The 13,651-nt window shown below is 35.6% G+C and overlaps 1 protein-coding gene across 5 annotated transcripts in view; it reads right to left on the bottom strand.

Moving 5' to 3' along the window:
- Positions 1–1,716: 1,716 nt before the first annotated feature.
- The window catches only part of SAMD8 (sterile alpha motif domain containing 8), a 49,725-nt gene continuing 37,790 nt past the window's right edge, over positions 1,717–13,651 (bottom strand). For all 5 annotated transcript variants that reach the window (XM_072823693.1, XM_072823692.1, XM_072823694.1 and 2 more), the window contains 3 exons: positions 12,110–12,227; positions 6,628–6,778; positions 1,717–6,461 (listed from right to left, as the gene is read on the bottom strand). In XM_072823693.1, coding sequence (XP_072679794.1) covers positions 6,157–6,461; positions 6,628–6,778; positions 12,110–12,227 — 574 coding nt within the window. In that variant the 3' untranslated portion in view covers positions 1,717–6,156. The remainder of the gene's footprint in view (positions 6,462–6,627; positions 6,779–12,109; positions 12,228–13,651) is intronic.

The following is a 13,651-nucleotide window of genomic DNA, read 5'->3' as shown; positions in this document are numbered from 1 at the left end:
TTTTTTTTAATTTTTTTATTTATTTATGATAGTCACACAGAGAGAGAGAGGCAGAGACACAGGCAGAGGGAGAAGCAGGCTCCATGCCGGGAGCCCAACGCGGGACTCGATCCCGGGACTCCAGGATCATGCCCTGGGCCAAAGGCAGGTGCCAAACCGCTGAGCCACCCAGGGATCCCAATAACAAATCTTTAAAACTATTTTTTTAAACACATACCCTGTCAACAGTTCCCTAATACATACACAAATCCAATTTTTTGCATGACAATCGGAGTCTTCTAAACCTTTCATCATGTCCTTAAGAATTCTTCCTTCAGAGAGGGCTCAGTTCAAGTTTTACACACTAAATTCTGCTTGGACCCTCAGTCCCCACTGAGTCTTCCTCTCCCAAGCTACCATTAAATGAAGACAGAAAATTATCTATTGACTCAGCTGTTTCCAAACATTTCCTTCCCCTATCCTCAGCTCTTTTTTCAAAGGGAAAACCTACAAGGAAAACTAAGTATGTACAGCACCAGCTCTGTGTGAAAATGGTACAAACTTCTCAACTCCCTTTCCTCTATCCCTGAAGATGTTCAACCAGGCAGCTTTAAAACTATGAGTTTATTCTACCAATGAATGTTGGCTACCTTTTCATGTCAAATTCCCAGGTAGATTACTAATTTCCTGGAGGCATAGGCCCTGTTTTATTGACCTCAATTCAACTAATAGTTCAGCATTATATAACTGCTACTAATAGTAGCCAGCAAGGGTATAGTATTTCATATCTGGTCTTTAATACAACCTATGTGATAGGCATTTTTTTCTCCCCTTTTTACACATAAATTTAAGTGATGCTGGAAGTAAAGGCCTAATTTAATCAACGGCAGAGATGCAACCCATACCCAGGCCCTCCCAGTCTAAATCTAGTGTATTTTCTATTCCACCAAGTAGCCTCTAGGTCTATCCTGGATTATTCTTTCCCAGAGTTCCCAAGAGAAACTAGCTGGGGCCACCACCAGAGAGGCTACAATTACTAATGGTCATGAAAATAAGTTCAGTCACGATTAAGTTCATAAGGTCCCATGACAATGCTTAGTGTTTCAATTACTCCATGGTTCTGGTCTATGGAGCTACCCTACTCTTAAGAGCTATTTTCCCTTCTTTCCCCGTTCATCATTATTTCCAAAGCTGACCTGCCAGGATAGTGGCATCTTCCTATATAATCTACAATTAAATCAAAACCAAACAAACAAAAACTTTAATGTGTCCAGGAATAATTAGCTTTTTGCTTCTTTTCCCTCCCCCTCAACTTAATCCACTATTCTTCTAGTGGTCTCACGAAGATTACTTTTCTTTTCTAATGTACACAATAGAAAGGAGAAAGGGCGAATGGCTTATCTAATAGACAACTAAGAACTTGTAAATGCCAGGAACTAGATACTATATTAAGATTTAAAGTTGCTGGGCCCAATCATTGGCAAAAATAAAAATTTACCGTAGGGGATCCCTGGGTGGCTCAGCAGTTTTGCATCTGCCTTCAGCCCAGGGCGTGATCCTGGAGTCCCACATCGGGCTCCCTGCATGGAGCCTGCTTCTTCCTCTGCCTGTGTCTCTGCCTCTTTCTCCCTCTGTGTCTCTCATGAATAAATAAAATCTTTAAAAACAAAAATTTACCGTATAAAAAATAGACGAGCTACATTAGTAATGCAAAGACTTTCAAATAAGAGACTGCAATTCAACTTTCAAATGTTTTATTTTTAGTGTTTTTAAACATTTTAATACAACAAAGATATAAAATAATATATTAGTTAAATCTGGATTTAATTTAGAATCAATATATTTACTTATATACAACACTGTGCTTCAAGACATGGCTACCACAGGAACATTCACATCTTCAAGTAATACTAGTTTCTCTGTGGACAGAGTTACATTTAGGTAGAGTTCTTAAAACAAAACATGCCCACTTTAGTCCAAGCTAATTTTGCCTCCCCCACTAAGTACCAGTTCTTCTTTTGTTCCATATCAGAAATACTTCAATTGTCCTAACAATCCATAGATTCTCCAGATAAAAAATTATTAAAATTAAGCATTTTTAAGATGACATTATTAACATGGCTCGGCTGCCATTCAGACAACCCAGTAATTCATACTGAAACATTTGAAATAATAAAATGATCATAGTATTCCATCTCTCTCCCCTTCCTTATGCTTAACATGGAATACTGAATAAAAAGTCTTTGGCTAATTTAGGGTAGAACACATTCTAAAAACACCTTTACTGGTAGCTGAATTATGGTTTATAGGTTTCATAGGTATTTTTACTGAACTTGATGTAAAGTAATAAGCCACGTTTTACTTGAAATTGGTAGCATTTACTGGATGTGAGAGGTGAGAGGGAAGACCAAAACCTACTTTCACAGTAATTTCAGTCATTCAGAACCACTCAAACACAAAGAGGGAAAAACCCTCAACCTCTCTCTTTTCTCACTGGTCACCTGAAGCAGTCTGACTTGATGTTACTAACAAGTCTCTAGAGAGGTATGGGGATAATTCAGGCTACACTTTTTACAAATGCAAACCATCTTTAACTGCCAAATGAAGATGGCATTAAAACTGACATGCTTTGTTGGCTTTGAAACTATCTAAAAGAAACCAATACTGTTTAAGAAAGCTATTGGACTATTATAAAAGAATATTCTTGTCTCAAATGCCTGAATACCTGAAAGAACTGACACAGGACTATTACTGTAATTACAGTAATAGTAATTACTATTAGTAAGGGATAACTTAAGTCTACAAAAAGACTACCAAAAAATTAAATTTATTAGATCTTAGTAAGGGATAACTTAAGTCTACAAAAAGACTACCAAAAAATTAAGTTTATTAGATCACAGAACTTAAAACAAGAATATGGTTAACGTTCTCAAGCATTTTGGAATAAGAATCTTTAAAAAATGTTTACTAAAAAACTCATAATGCATTGCCTTTTGCTGAATACACTCAAAGCAGGTTACTGTTATGAATGTGACTTTGAATATATAAATAACACTTTTCCAACAGACTGTTTCATTTTGGCTATAAGAGGACTTGGCTTCACTGTTCTGTTTACAAATTATAAGATTTTTGGAATTCTAAGTAACAACACTTACGCAGGTACAGAGTAAGAAAACATACCACTTACACAACCAGAAGGTCTCTCAGTCAACAGATTTTTTTCTCATGAACAATCCACATTTCTTTAGCTGATTGGTTCTAAGTGTATTCTCATTGCTCTCTGATTAAAAACAAACAAACAACAACAAACAACAAACTACTAAATAGACCCAGCATATGGAAGTTGTATTTTTACCCTAGCAATTCTGGCCATAGAGAACTATGGAGAGGATAGCCATTTGAGAATTCTCCAGCACAGCCAAATAATTTCTCCCAAATTATTCAGTGATAACAGCACACTTGCCTTCTTCAAAACCTCCTACTCCTTGTGAACTTCAATTACCCTTCAGTAACAATGTCCTGCATAGACAAAAGAAAGAAAAGAAAAGAAAAGAAAAGAAAAAAGAAAAGAAAAGAATAAAAAGACTATATTGCCCCCAGGAGTATAGAGAAATGAATCAAGGACTTCCAATATAACCTCCAGTTTGTATCCCCAAACCAAAAGTCTTCTTGGTTCCTTCTATACTGAGGTCTCAGTATTTAAGGATATAAGCCTCTCATAAGCCTGCAGCTGTAGAGAGGGTCAAAAAATACATAGATCTAAGGCATGGAGCTTTTCTACCTGGCCACATTCACACCAAAATGTGAATATAAATACCACTCTTCCAAAAAAAAAAAAAAAAAAAAAATACCACTCTTCCAATGGTTTACACTTTGACAAGAAAAAAAAAATACAAAGACAAAATCTGGAAATTTGTGGACAAAACAAAAAACAACTAAAATATAGGTTTCACATTAAAAGAAATGGAAAATAATTTTGTGTCAAAGTTTTCCAAGAAAGAGACTTGGAGATGATTAATTTATGTAAACACTGCCTTGTATTAGTTATAACAATAAAATGTAAATTTACCTTAACTTTACCTCAAATCAAATATGATAAATGCAAAGCTGAAAACTTATTTTATAATCTTCATTGCAGTCTACTGTTAGGCACTCTCAATGTCATTAGCTCTGCAAAGTTAGTTGCAATTTTTTTTTTCTATTTTGTTCTAGAATAGAATCCATATGAAGGAAAGAACACTGATGTTAGGAAATTTACCATTAAGTTACTATCTGACATTCTTGAATTAATGTTGCCACAGATTTTTTTCAAACATTTTTCCAAAAGCCAACACTCGTCCCTCCCTAGCTAAATACAGTCTTACTTGTCCCTTAGAAAGAATGGCAGTTACACATTTTTTTTATCTCAAGGGTCAAAGTGCTCTAGGGTAGCACAGGAAACATCCCTCATGTTTATGCAGTTTCCTTAGATGAAACGTTGACATTTTTGTCCCTTGCATATATTAGAATCAACAATTTAAGATATTATAAGATTCTAAAGTATTAGATTTAAAGGCATAATAAAACTAGAATTGCCTTGTACCATTTCTCAAGTGAGAAATAAAAAATAATGTTAAGAGTAGACTCAAAAACAAAAAAAAAGAGTAGACTCAAATTGGGGTCATTCAGCACTGGTTGAAACTTGTTTGCATAATATTCTTTTCCTGTCCAATCCATTCAGGATCCTCTGTAACTTATACAGGGGTGGGAATATGACTCAAAGTGCAAAAATAAAATATTTCACCCACATTAGAGTGGGCTTCTAAGCGGCCTAATTTTAGACCTCATATGCCAGCACTTTTTCTAACTCCTTGTTTTAAAATGGAATGTAAAAACTATACAATTAATATGCCAAGTAGCTAAGCTCAACCAGTTGGGGCTCAAAATCCAATTCCATAACCGTTCTACTGTCATAACTATTAACCAAAATCATTAAAAAGTAAAGTGACAAATGTTTTCACAATGGTCAAATTACTTAAGGTACTAAATTTCTAGTGTTGTAAACAGCAACTATGTTGTATCACTTTCTGACTGCCAAATTAAGACCAAACAGAAAGAATGTATGTACACAATTGTATTTAAAAATGAAAAATAACAAAACCTTTTCATATCCAAATATGTCTGACACTGTTCACTTCTGATGGCCAAGAATGACAAATTTCAAAAACCAAAAAGTTGTATTATGCCTGCAACCTGTTATAAAGTTCTTTTCGATCACAGAAAAAATATTCTTTGCATGCATACCTCCCTATTCACGGACATTAGAACTTTATCTAACATTTAGTAAAACACTCCACTATTTTGCTCATTAAATAACATCACTTAAAGGCATAAAATTGGGCTGTCATATGTCTAGCTAACAACTATAGCACAAAGTTGTTCCAGGTACCTACCTGACTAAAATTAAGCCAATTTTATTATTATGGATGCAGCCATTTCTCCCTCATAAACACTTACTGATGGTCACACTAAACCCTCAGAACAAAATAAGAACTGCATCTTCTGTTGCACCTTTGGAGAAAAATGCCAGTACTATATTTGTACTTTGTCACCTCATGTACGGCCTCTTCCATTCTCTTCTTCTTTCAGGCATCCTGGTATGTTCAGTATACTTTTCTTAAAGATGGTTCAGAAGGCAAAAATTATTTGTTAGTAATACAGATCACTTTCTACAGTTGCATTTTTAAAAAGATTAGTTCAAAGAACAAGTACTGCTCATTTGATGGAGGTTTTTCTTTGAAGATAATGAGGAGCTTAAAAAAATTATTTCTTGACTAGAGTCCTAATGAAGTTAAGCAAAACAAAACAAAAACACTTTCAACCAGCAAATTGCTTAAGTTCAATACAAGTACTCAACAGGCGAGGGTAACAGCCTGACTTCAATCACAACATTAAATTTGCCAAAAGAGAAGAGTCAGAAACATCTACTTAAGCTTCCTATTCAAACGAATATGTAAGGACTCTTGACTGCTCTTTCTTGATTTCTATAATCACAGCCTTGCTCAAAACATGAAACTTCACTTTGTCAACATATAAGCCAAAAAGCAAGGCATCCAGGAACAGCTTAGGAGGAGAAAGCAAAGTTATTCACTTTCAACTACTGTATATTTAATCATGAACCCATTACAAAGATTGACTTTATCCAATTAATCTTTTCATTATTGCTGGTTTTGAAAATGGCCAACAATATTCATTAGGTACTGTACCATTAACATTGCATTCAAAAAAAGAAAACATGGGAAACCAAATTCTTGCTCTCCTACTCTGCTGATATGCTCTAGTATTGGCTAGAGTATGGTAGTACAAAAAGAGTCTTGTCGTGATATAAAAGGCAATAAACACATCAATGGAATAATGTTCGTGGGCAGCCAAAATGAAGAAGATTCCAAAGAGGTTGAGAACCCAGGACAAAGTATGCAAGAAATTCCAGCTTCTTGGCGTATCTGGGAAAAGGACAAAGATCGTTTTAAAACCACATTCTTTCCAATGCTTCTAAGTCACATGTTTCTTAGGTCAGTCTGTCACTCTTCACAGAACTTGACACCCTTCCAACAGCCTCCTCTGCAGCCAGTCATCTAATATGTATGGAAGCACTAAAGAAATACTTACATTCAGTGACAAAGAAATTCAGCATAGTTAGGACGACTGTGTGGCCACTGAACATGTAATCTCCACAAGTGTGAACACCAGTTAGGGTCATCCCAAAGCCACTCCAAATGGCAAAGGCCCGGTGCAGTTTCTCCCATACACTGCCATATATCTATAAAGAAAGCTACAAATTAGTGTTTCAAGTGCTTGGAGAGGTAGGGGCTTCCAAACATCCACTCACATTGAAATTCCAACACTGAATGACTTAGAAATAAGATCTAAACAAAAGCAACCAGACTCCCAGTTTAATTAATTCCAGATATTAAATAAAGGATGGTCAGATATATTCTGGTAATTAAATGTAATCAGTAGAATACAAATTTCTCTACTAAGGATTCGTTTACAGTGAAAAAAGTCACTATTACACAAAATATTTTCAAGTTTTTAATCCAATAATACAGGAGTATTTGCTGGCAGTTCTTGCCAATAAGAAATAAGCTATAACAGAGACAATGGCTACCATTCAATCTCTATTCTTCCCTTCTTCACTGGTAACAGAATGTCAGATTTATTTGAAATAACGAACTCAACCAAAACACTGCCTCCCTAGCCTAATTGCAGCTTGGAATGGTTTTGTGACTAAGTTCTATATAATAAAACATAAGTGTAAGTGTAAAAGATTTCTGGGAAGGTGACTTATAAAGCAAAGGGACAACAACCAGATGAAGTCTCTTTTGCCTTTCCTTCTGAAAGCCTACAACTCAGACATGATAGTTGAAGCTCCAGTAGCCATCCTGGACCACTAAGTGGCCTTGAGGATGCAAGACAAGTGTTAGGACAGGAGAGGAGAAAGAGAGAAGCACCACGGGTTTTTGATAAGTACATATAGTTACACATGACCTAGTTTCAGATTTCTCTTATGAGACAGAACCATTGTTTATTAAAACCATGCCATCTTGAATTTCCTATTATTACCAGTCAGACCTAATCCCCACTCCTGTACATAAGTGTAAGAAAGTAATCTATTTTGAGGAAGAGTTCAAGAATTTGAGTAACAGTCACTCTTTTAAAAAGCATGGGGCATTTAATTTTTAAATGGCATTTAACATACAATAACAGTACAAAAAATCCTAACATGTTATGTGCATTTACTATGTGTAGGACATGCTGCTAAGTGCTTGTGTGTTACTCTATTTAATTTCTAAAACAATCCTATGAAGTGATTTAATTATGCAGCTGAGAAAACTGGCTTAGAGTGGTCAAACAGCTAATAAGTAACTTAACCAGGATGCAAATCCAGGAAATCCAATTCCAAAGTCCTGTGTCTTTTTTTTTTTTTTTTTTTAATTTATCCATTCATGAGAGACACTGAAAGAGAGAGGCAGAAAGACACAGGCAGAGGGAGAAGCAGGCTCCACGCAGGAAGCCCGATGTGGGACTCGATCCTAGAACTCCAGGAATACACCCTGAGCCGAAGGCAGATGCCCAACCGCTGAGCCACCCACCCAGGCATCCCCCAAAGTTCTGTCTTACGGGGCCTTTCTACTTGCTAGATGGGGTACTGCCCAATTCATAAAGTAATTTAATAATGTCAATTAGATCTTCAAAAAAAAAAAAACTCACAAAGAAAAAAAAACAAAGTCCTATGTTTTAAAGATTCTACTATGGCTAATTAACAACAGACATACCTTATTAGGTATCATGATTTCATTAGAAATCTCACCTGCTACTTATATACACCGAGCTTTCCCTTTCTGCCTCAGTGAAGGGCAGGACAGGAAGATGAATTTATTATTGGAGAAAAGGAAAGATAAGTTACTAAAATACACATAGTTTGTTCTTCTAAGACCTCTAATGAGAATAGGGATGGAGATGGTAACTCTTGTGAAAGTAAAAAATCAGGCAGTGAAGAACAGAGACTGCTAGGAAAATATTCTCAGCCAAGGGCAGTGATGCCAGTCAAAAGAAAGCAATCATCGTTGAGTTACTCAAGTCTTTCTATCCCTTCCAATTTTAAATGTCCCAAATATTCTGTATCTTCTTTACTTAAGGTGGGCATTCTACATTTTAAAAACAGGTAGGTTCTTGGTTCTGTCCCTAAAACTCCTACTTCTGAAAATGACATTTCTTTCTTTTTTTTTTTTTTTCTGAGAATGACATTTCAAGCAATTATTTTATTTCAATGAAAATGCCCTATGGAGTTTACTATAAGGGATGTGATCGCTAGTTACTATCACCTTAACTTTCTATTTTTAACTGCTACAAATAATACAGGTCAATAAGTAGGTTATATTATAATGTAAAGCAATTAACAGTATTCAGGGCAGATTTGAATAGAAATGTCCATATATAACTAACTGATAATGAAAAACAGTCCTTAGAGACAGAAAAGGAGCTATCCATACTGTAGAGGAATGGTATCTAATTTATTTTTGTAGCACACATTACAGCCCTATGTACATATATCATTCTCTTAGTGGCTGACCCACAATTAAATCCCTCAGCTACGCGAAATTCTCTTTTCAGTGGAGTAAGCTTCTATTTTTCTTCTTTAAAAAAATCTCTTCTAATCAATTACCATAATTTTGGGGGAATTATTCTACCCCTATTTCATAGTACATACAGAAATAAATTCAAAAGAGTAAAGATTTAAATATATAACGTAAGACTGGTAGGGGCACCTGGGTGGCTCAGTCAGTTAAGCATCTGCCTTTGGCTCCGGTCATGATCTCAGGGTTCTAGGATTGAGCCCCATACTGGGCTTCCTGCCCAGCGGGGGTCTCTTTCTCCTTTACTCTCTCTCCCTGCTCATGCAAATAAATAAATAAAAATCTTTATTTTATTTATTTATTTATTTTTTTTAAATCTTTAAAACATAACAGTGTAAAAGTCTCTCATCATCTTTCATTAATCAGAATGGCAATGACTCCAGAAATTGATAAGGAGTGCTGGCAAGGGGTTGGGGAAACTGACACACATACAGTGTTGGTCATAGTGAAAAATTTGTTTTTTTTCTACTGGATGTTTGTACAAAATGTATTTAATGTGTATATTCTTTGATTTCATAATCCTACTTCCAGGAATTTATGTTAAGTAGACGATTAAATAAATGAAAATGCATAAACACACAAGAACATTCATGTCGGTACGTTTTATAAATAGTAAGATTTGGAAAGAACATAAATGTACATCATTTGGAAACTGGTAAATCATACAATGGAACACTGCAGCTATTAAAAAGATGAGGTACAGCCATATGTATTTCTTCAGAATTAAGTAAACAACATACTATTAAATAAAATATAAACTAAAAAACAATGTCTACAATGTAATCTTATCTTTTATTTTAAAAGTATCTACTAGGGCGGCCCGGGTGGCTCAGTGGTTTAGCGCCGCCTTCAGCCCAGGGCCTGATCCTGGAGAGCCGAGATCGAGTCCCACATCAGGTTCCAGTCCCACGTCGGGCTCCCTGCATGGAGCCTGCTTCTCCCTCTGCCTGTGTGTGTGTCTCTGTCTCTGTGTCTCTCATTAATAAATAAATAAATAAATAAATAAATAAATAAATAAATAAATAAATAAATAAAGTCTTTAAAAAGAAAGTACTATATAAATTTATGTGAATGTGTAAGCATGCTTAAAAATAGTCTATGTGGCTATATACTCAACTATTAACAGGATTATTTATGAGATGGTCGAAAGAAGAGGGGATTATGTGAGCTTTTACTTTTCAATTTATATATTTTTAGAAATATAAAATACTGTCTTTACAATAAATAATCCTAAGCGTTATATTAAGCCTTCTCTCTTGCTTACTGGTTAGTTTCCTAATACCTGGAGAAAGTTTTGTCACCCTTTAGCTCAGGGCTGTATTTTAGTTCTTGATCCCTTGGCTGCTTAATTTTCCCTTGTTGGCATTTCAACTATTTCTATTACAATAGAACTGACAATTTTGTTTAACACTTATACAAACAATATTAAAATAACGACAAAGGTGCTATATATTTGAATATTTGGCAACACATAACTAAAGCACAGAGGCTTAGAAAAGTAAAATAATAAAATTCTTTTGTCCAAATTTAATGAGTTAAAGGCCAATTCTGTATATAAAGTACAGGTGATTTTCAAGTTTCTAAAAGTGTTTGTTTTTTTGTTCCCATCTGCATAACTTCTCCCCTCTCAATATAATCAGAAGAGAAGATATTGTCTATAACATAGCAAAATAAGCTACAAAGTTTAAAACAAAAACAATAAATTAGCCATTATTTAGTATATCCTAGAAAACAGCAAGTTTAGAATAGTGGGTACTTTATTTTAAATGGAATATGGTCAAACGGAAAACTTTTTAAAAAGGAGCGGTAAGGATATTGAAGGGACCACAGTCATATTATACTGATGTGGAGAACAATGGCAAAAGAAAAAAATTAAATTTTTTTACAACTTACAGCCCATTGACAAGTCCCTGAGACAGGCAGAGTGACCTTCCTCTAGGAACTCAGCTGCCTCAACATTAATACTTTGCTAAGGGCCAATGGCAATTTTAGCTTAACATTATCCTAATCTCCAAGATCCTGTAACTCTCCTTTAACATATACAAATTCCTTTGGAAACTTTATCTCTATTCCCCAAGATACATGTTAGCAGTTATCTTCCAAGATAATGGCCCCCTGATATATATCCAAAGGGTCTCATGACTAAGGTTTAACAAGACAGTAATAAATGACCTTTTCCTGACAATAGCTAGCCTGCTCAAGGTCCTGGAAACCTTGCTTCCAAAATTCTCTAAAGAATTATACTAGTCCCTAACCCCCTCTCAACTTGAAGATATATAATCAATCAGTCACCCGTGACAACTCCAGTATAGCACTTTCTGCCCATGAGACTTGTCCCTATGCTTTAATAAAACCATCTTTTTGCACTGAAGATGTCTCAAGAATTCTTTCATGACTGCTTGCTCCAAATTCCAACATTTCCACATCAATATGAGGAACTAAAGATGCTCAGGATGGTGAGAAAGGGAAAAATGGTAATTCAAAGAAACTTGTTTTCTACAGCTCCACAGCACAGAACCAGTATCAGTGGACAGATGTTAATAGGAAGGTAGATTCTGGCTTAAGATTTCTACCAAATTATTTCTAGAGGTTATTACAGATAATGAAAAATACTGAAAAGCACATTTTAAACATTTTATTTATTTATCTATTCATCCATCCATCCATCCATCCATCCTTTAGAAAGAGAGGCAGAGGGAGAGGGACAGGGAGAGAGACAACCTTAAGCAGGCTCCATGCTCAGCGCATGAGGCTGATGCAGGGGCTTCAGTCTCACAGCCCTGAGATCATGATTTGAGCTGAAATCAAGAGTCGGACACTTAACCAACTGAACCACCTAGGCACCCCTGAAAGACATTTTACCATTAAAAGTAGAGTCTTAGCCCTACTATATATATATGGTGCCATCAACCCCCCAAGAATAAGAATGAATGATAAAGAAGGTAGCAGGCTACCTTTCCAGTACACTGCAGGTGCTGTCCTGGCACGGAGAGGGAGGTCACAAACATGGTAAAGCAGCGAAGCAAGAATACAGTGCCCATCAGACTACAGAGCCTTCGAAGAAGTATTGACCTGTGAACAGAGCGACCAAAAAGAAAGAAAGATCAGAAGAAAGCAAACCCCAAAACTCCAAGCATCAAGTGTTTACTTAAAAGGAGAGCAGGTAGGAAAACCACTAGAACTAGGCTCTTTGAAGAAGACACAAATCTTAGAGAAATCTTAGATCTGAAGCATCCCTGTCCAACAGAACTTTGCAATGCTGGAAATATCTTGTAACTGCACTGTCCAATAAGGTATCCACATGTGGCTCTTGAGCACTTGAAATGTGACTGATACATCCAAGGAACTGAATTTTAACTTATTTCATTTTCATTAATTTAAATAGACATATGTGGTTAGGATCTGCCATGTTAAACACTACTGACTTAAGGGCATCATTTCATTGATAAGAAAACACAGCTAAGGGATCCCTGGGTGGCACAGCGGTTTGGCGCCTGCCTTTGGCCCAGGGCGCGATCCTGAAGACCCGGGATCGAATCCCACGTCGGGCTCCCGGTGCATGGAGCCTGCTTCTCCCTCTGCCTGTGTCTCTGCCTCTCTCTCTCTCTCTGTGACTATCATAAATAAATAAAAATTAAAAAAAAAAAAAAAAAAAAGAAAACACAGCTAAGAGAAAGTAAAGGAATTATGCAAGAAAGAAGTAAGACTAGTACCTAGTCTGCCTCTCAGCTTAATATTAGTGCTATTATTTATATATTGCTCATAAATTATTTACTTTATGAGAGGTAAAACTAAACATGATTCTAGGGAATTTTTTGCTCATTAATAATTTTGTAAATTGGTTACTGATAATAGCTATCTTAAACATTCTCCAATCTCTCTTAAACTATAAAAATACTAAGTTTTTTTAGATACAAGTTTTATATTAAGTATACCTAGCAAAATTTTTTTAGCAAAAATTTTGAACTGCATTGTGATATCACTTGTACTGTCATACTATTTTTTAAAACTTCCAAACCAAAACAGACTATAATATTCTTAAACACCGGGACTATGCTTTACCCATTTTCAAAATCCTCTTCTATCCCTCAAAAAAGTATTAAAACACAGGTTAAAAGATCTTAAATTTTAGTGTGTACATCTGGAATGGAGCCTAGGAATCTACATTTTAACAAGAAACCAGGTGATTCTAATGAAAGCAGTATAAAGGCCACACCTAAAGAAGCCTTTCTTTGACTAATCAAATGCCAAAACTCGCATTTAACTGGCCACTGCTATGCTTTGCTAAATCTACCAAAGTTTCCTCTATGGTAAATTCATTCTTGAAGAGTAGATAAATTCAAATTCATGGCCTCTTGTGAGCCAAAGTTAAACCAGGAAGCAACAGTGATATTATACGTTTTTAAACCATCTCTAGTTTTAAGTAATCCAGAGTTTAAAATATTTCTGGAAAATGGGAAAGAATGAAGCATTATACAGCCTAAAAGTTTGACAAA

The sequence above is a fragment of the Canis lupus genome, chromosome 4 (genome assembly GCF_048164855.1).
Source record: "Canis lupus baileyi chromosome 4, mCanLup2.hap1, whole genome shotgun sequence".
NCBI lineage: Eukaryota > Metazoa > Chordata > Mammalia > Carnivora > Canidae > Canis > Canis lupus.
This window is presented reverse-complemented; position numbering and strand designations above follow the sequence as displayed.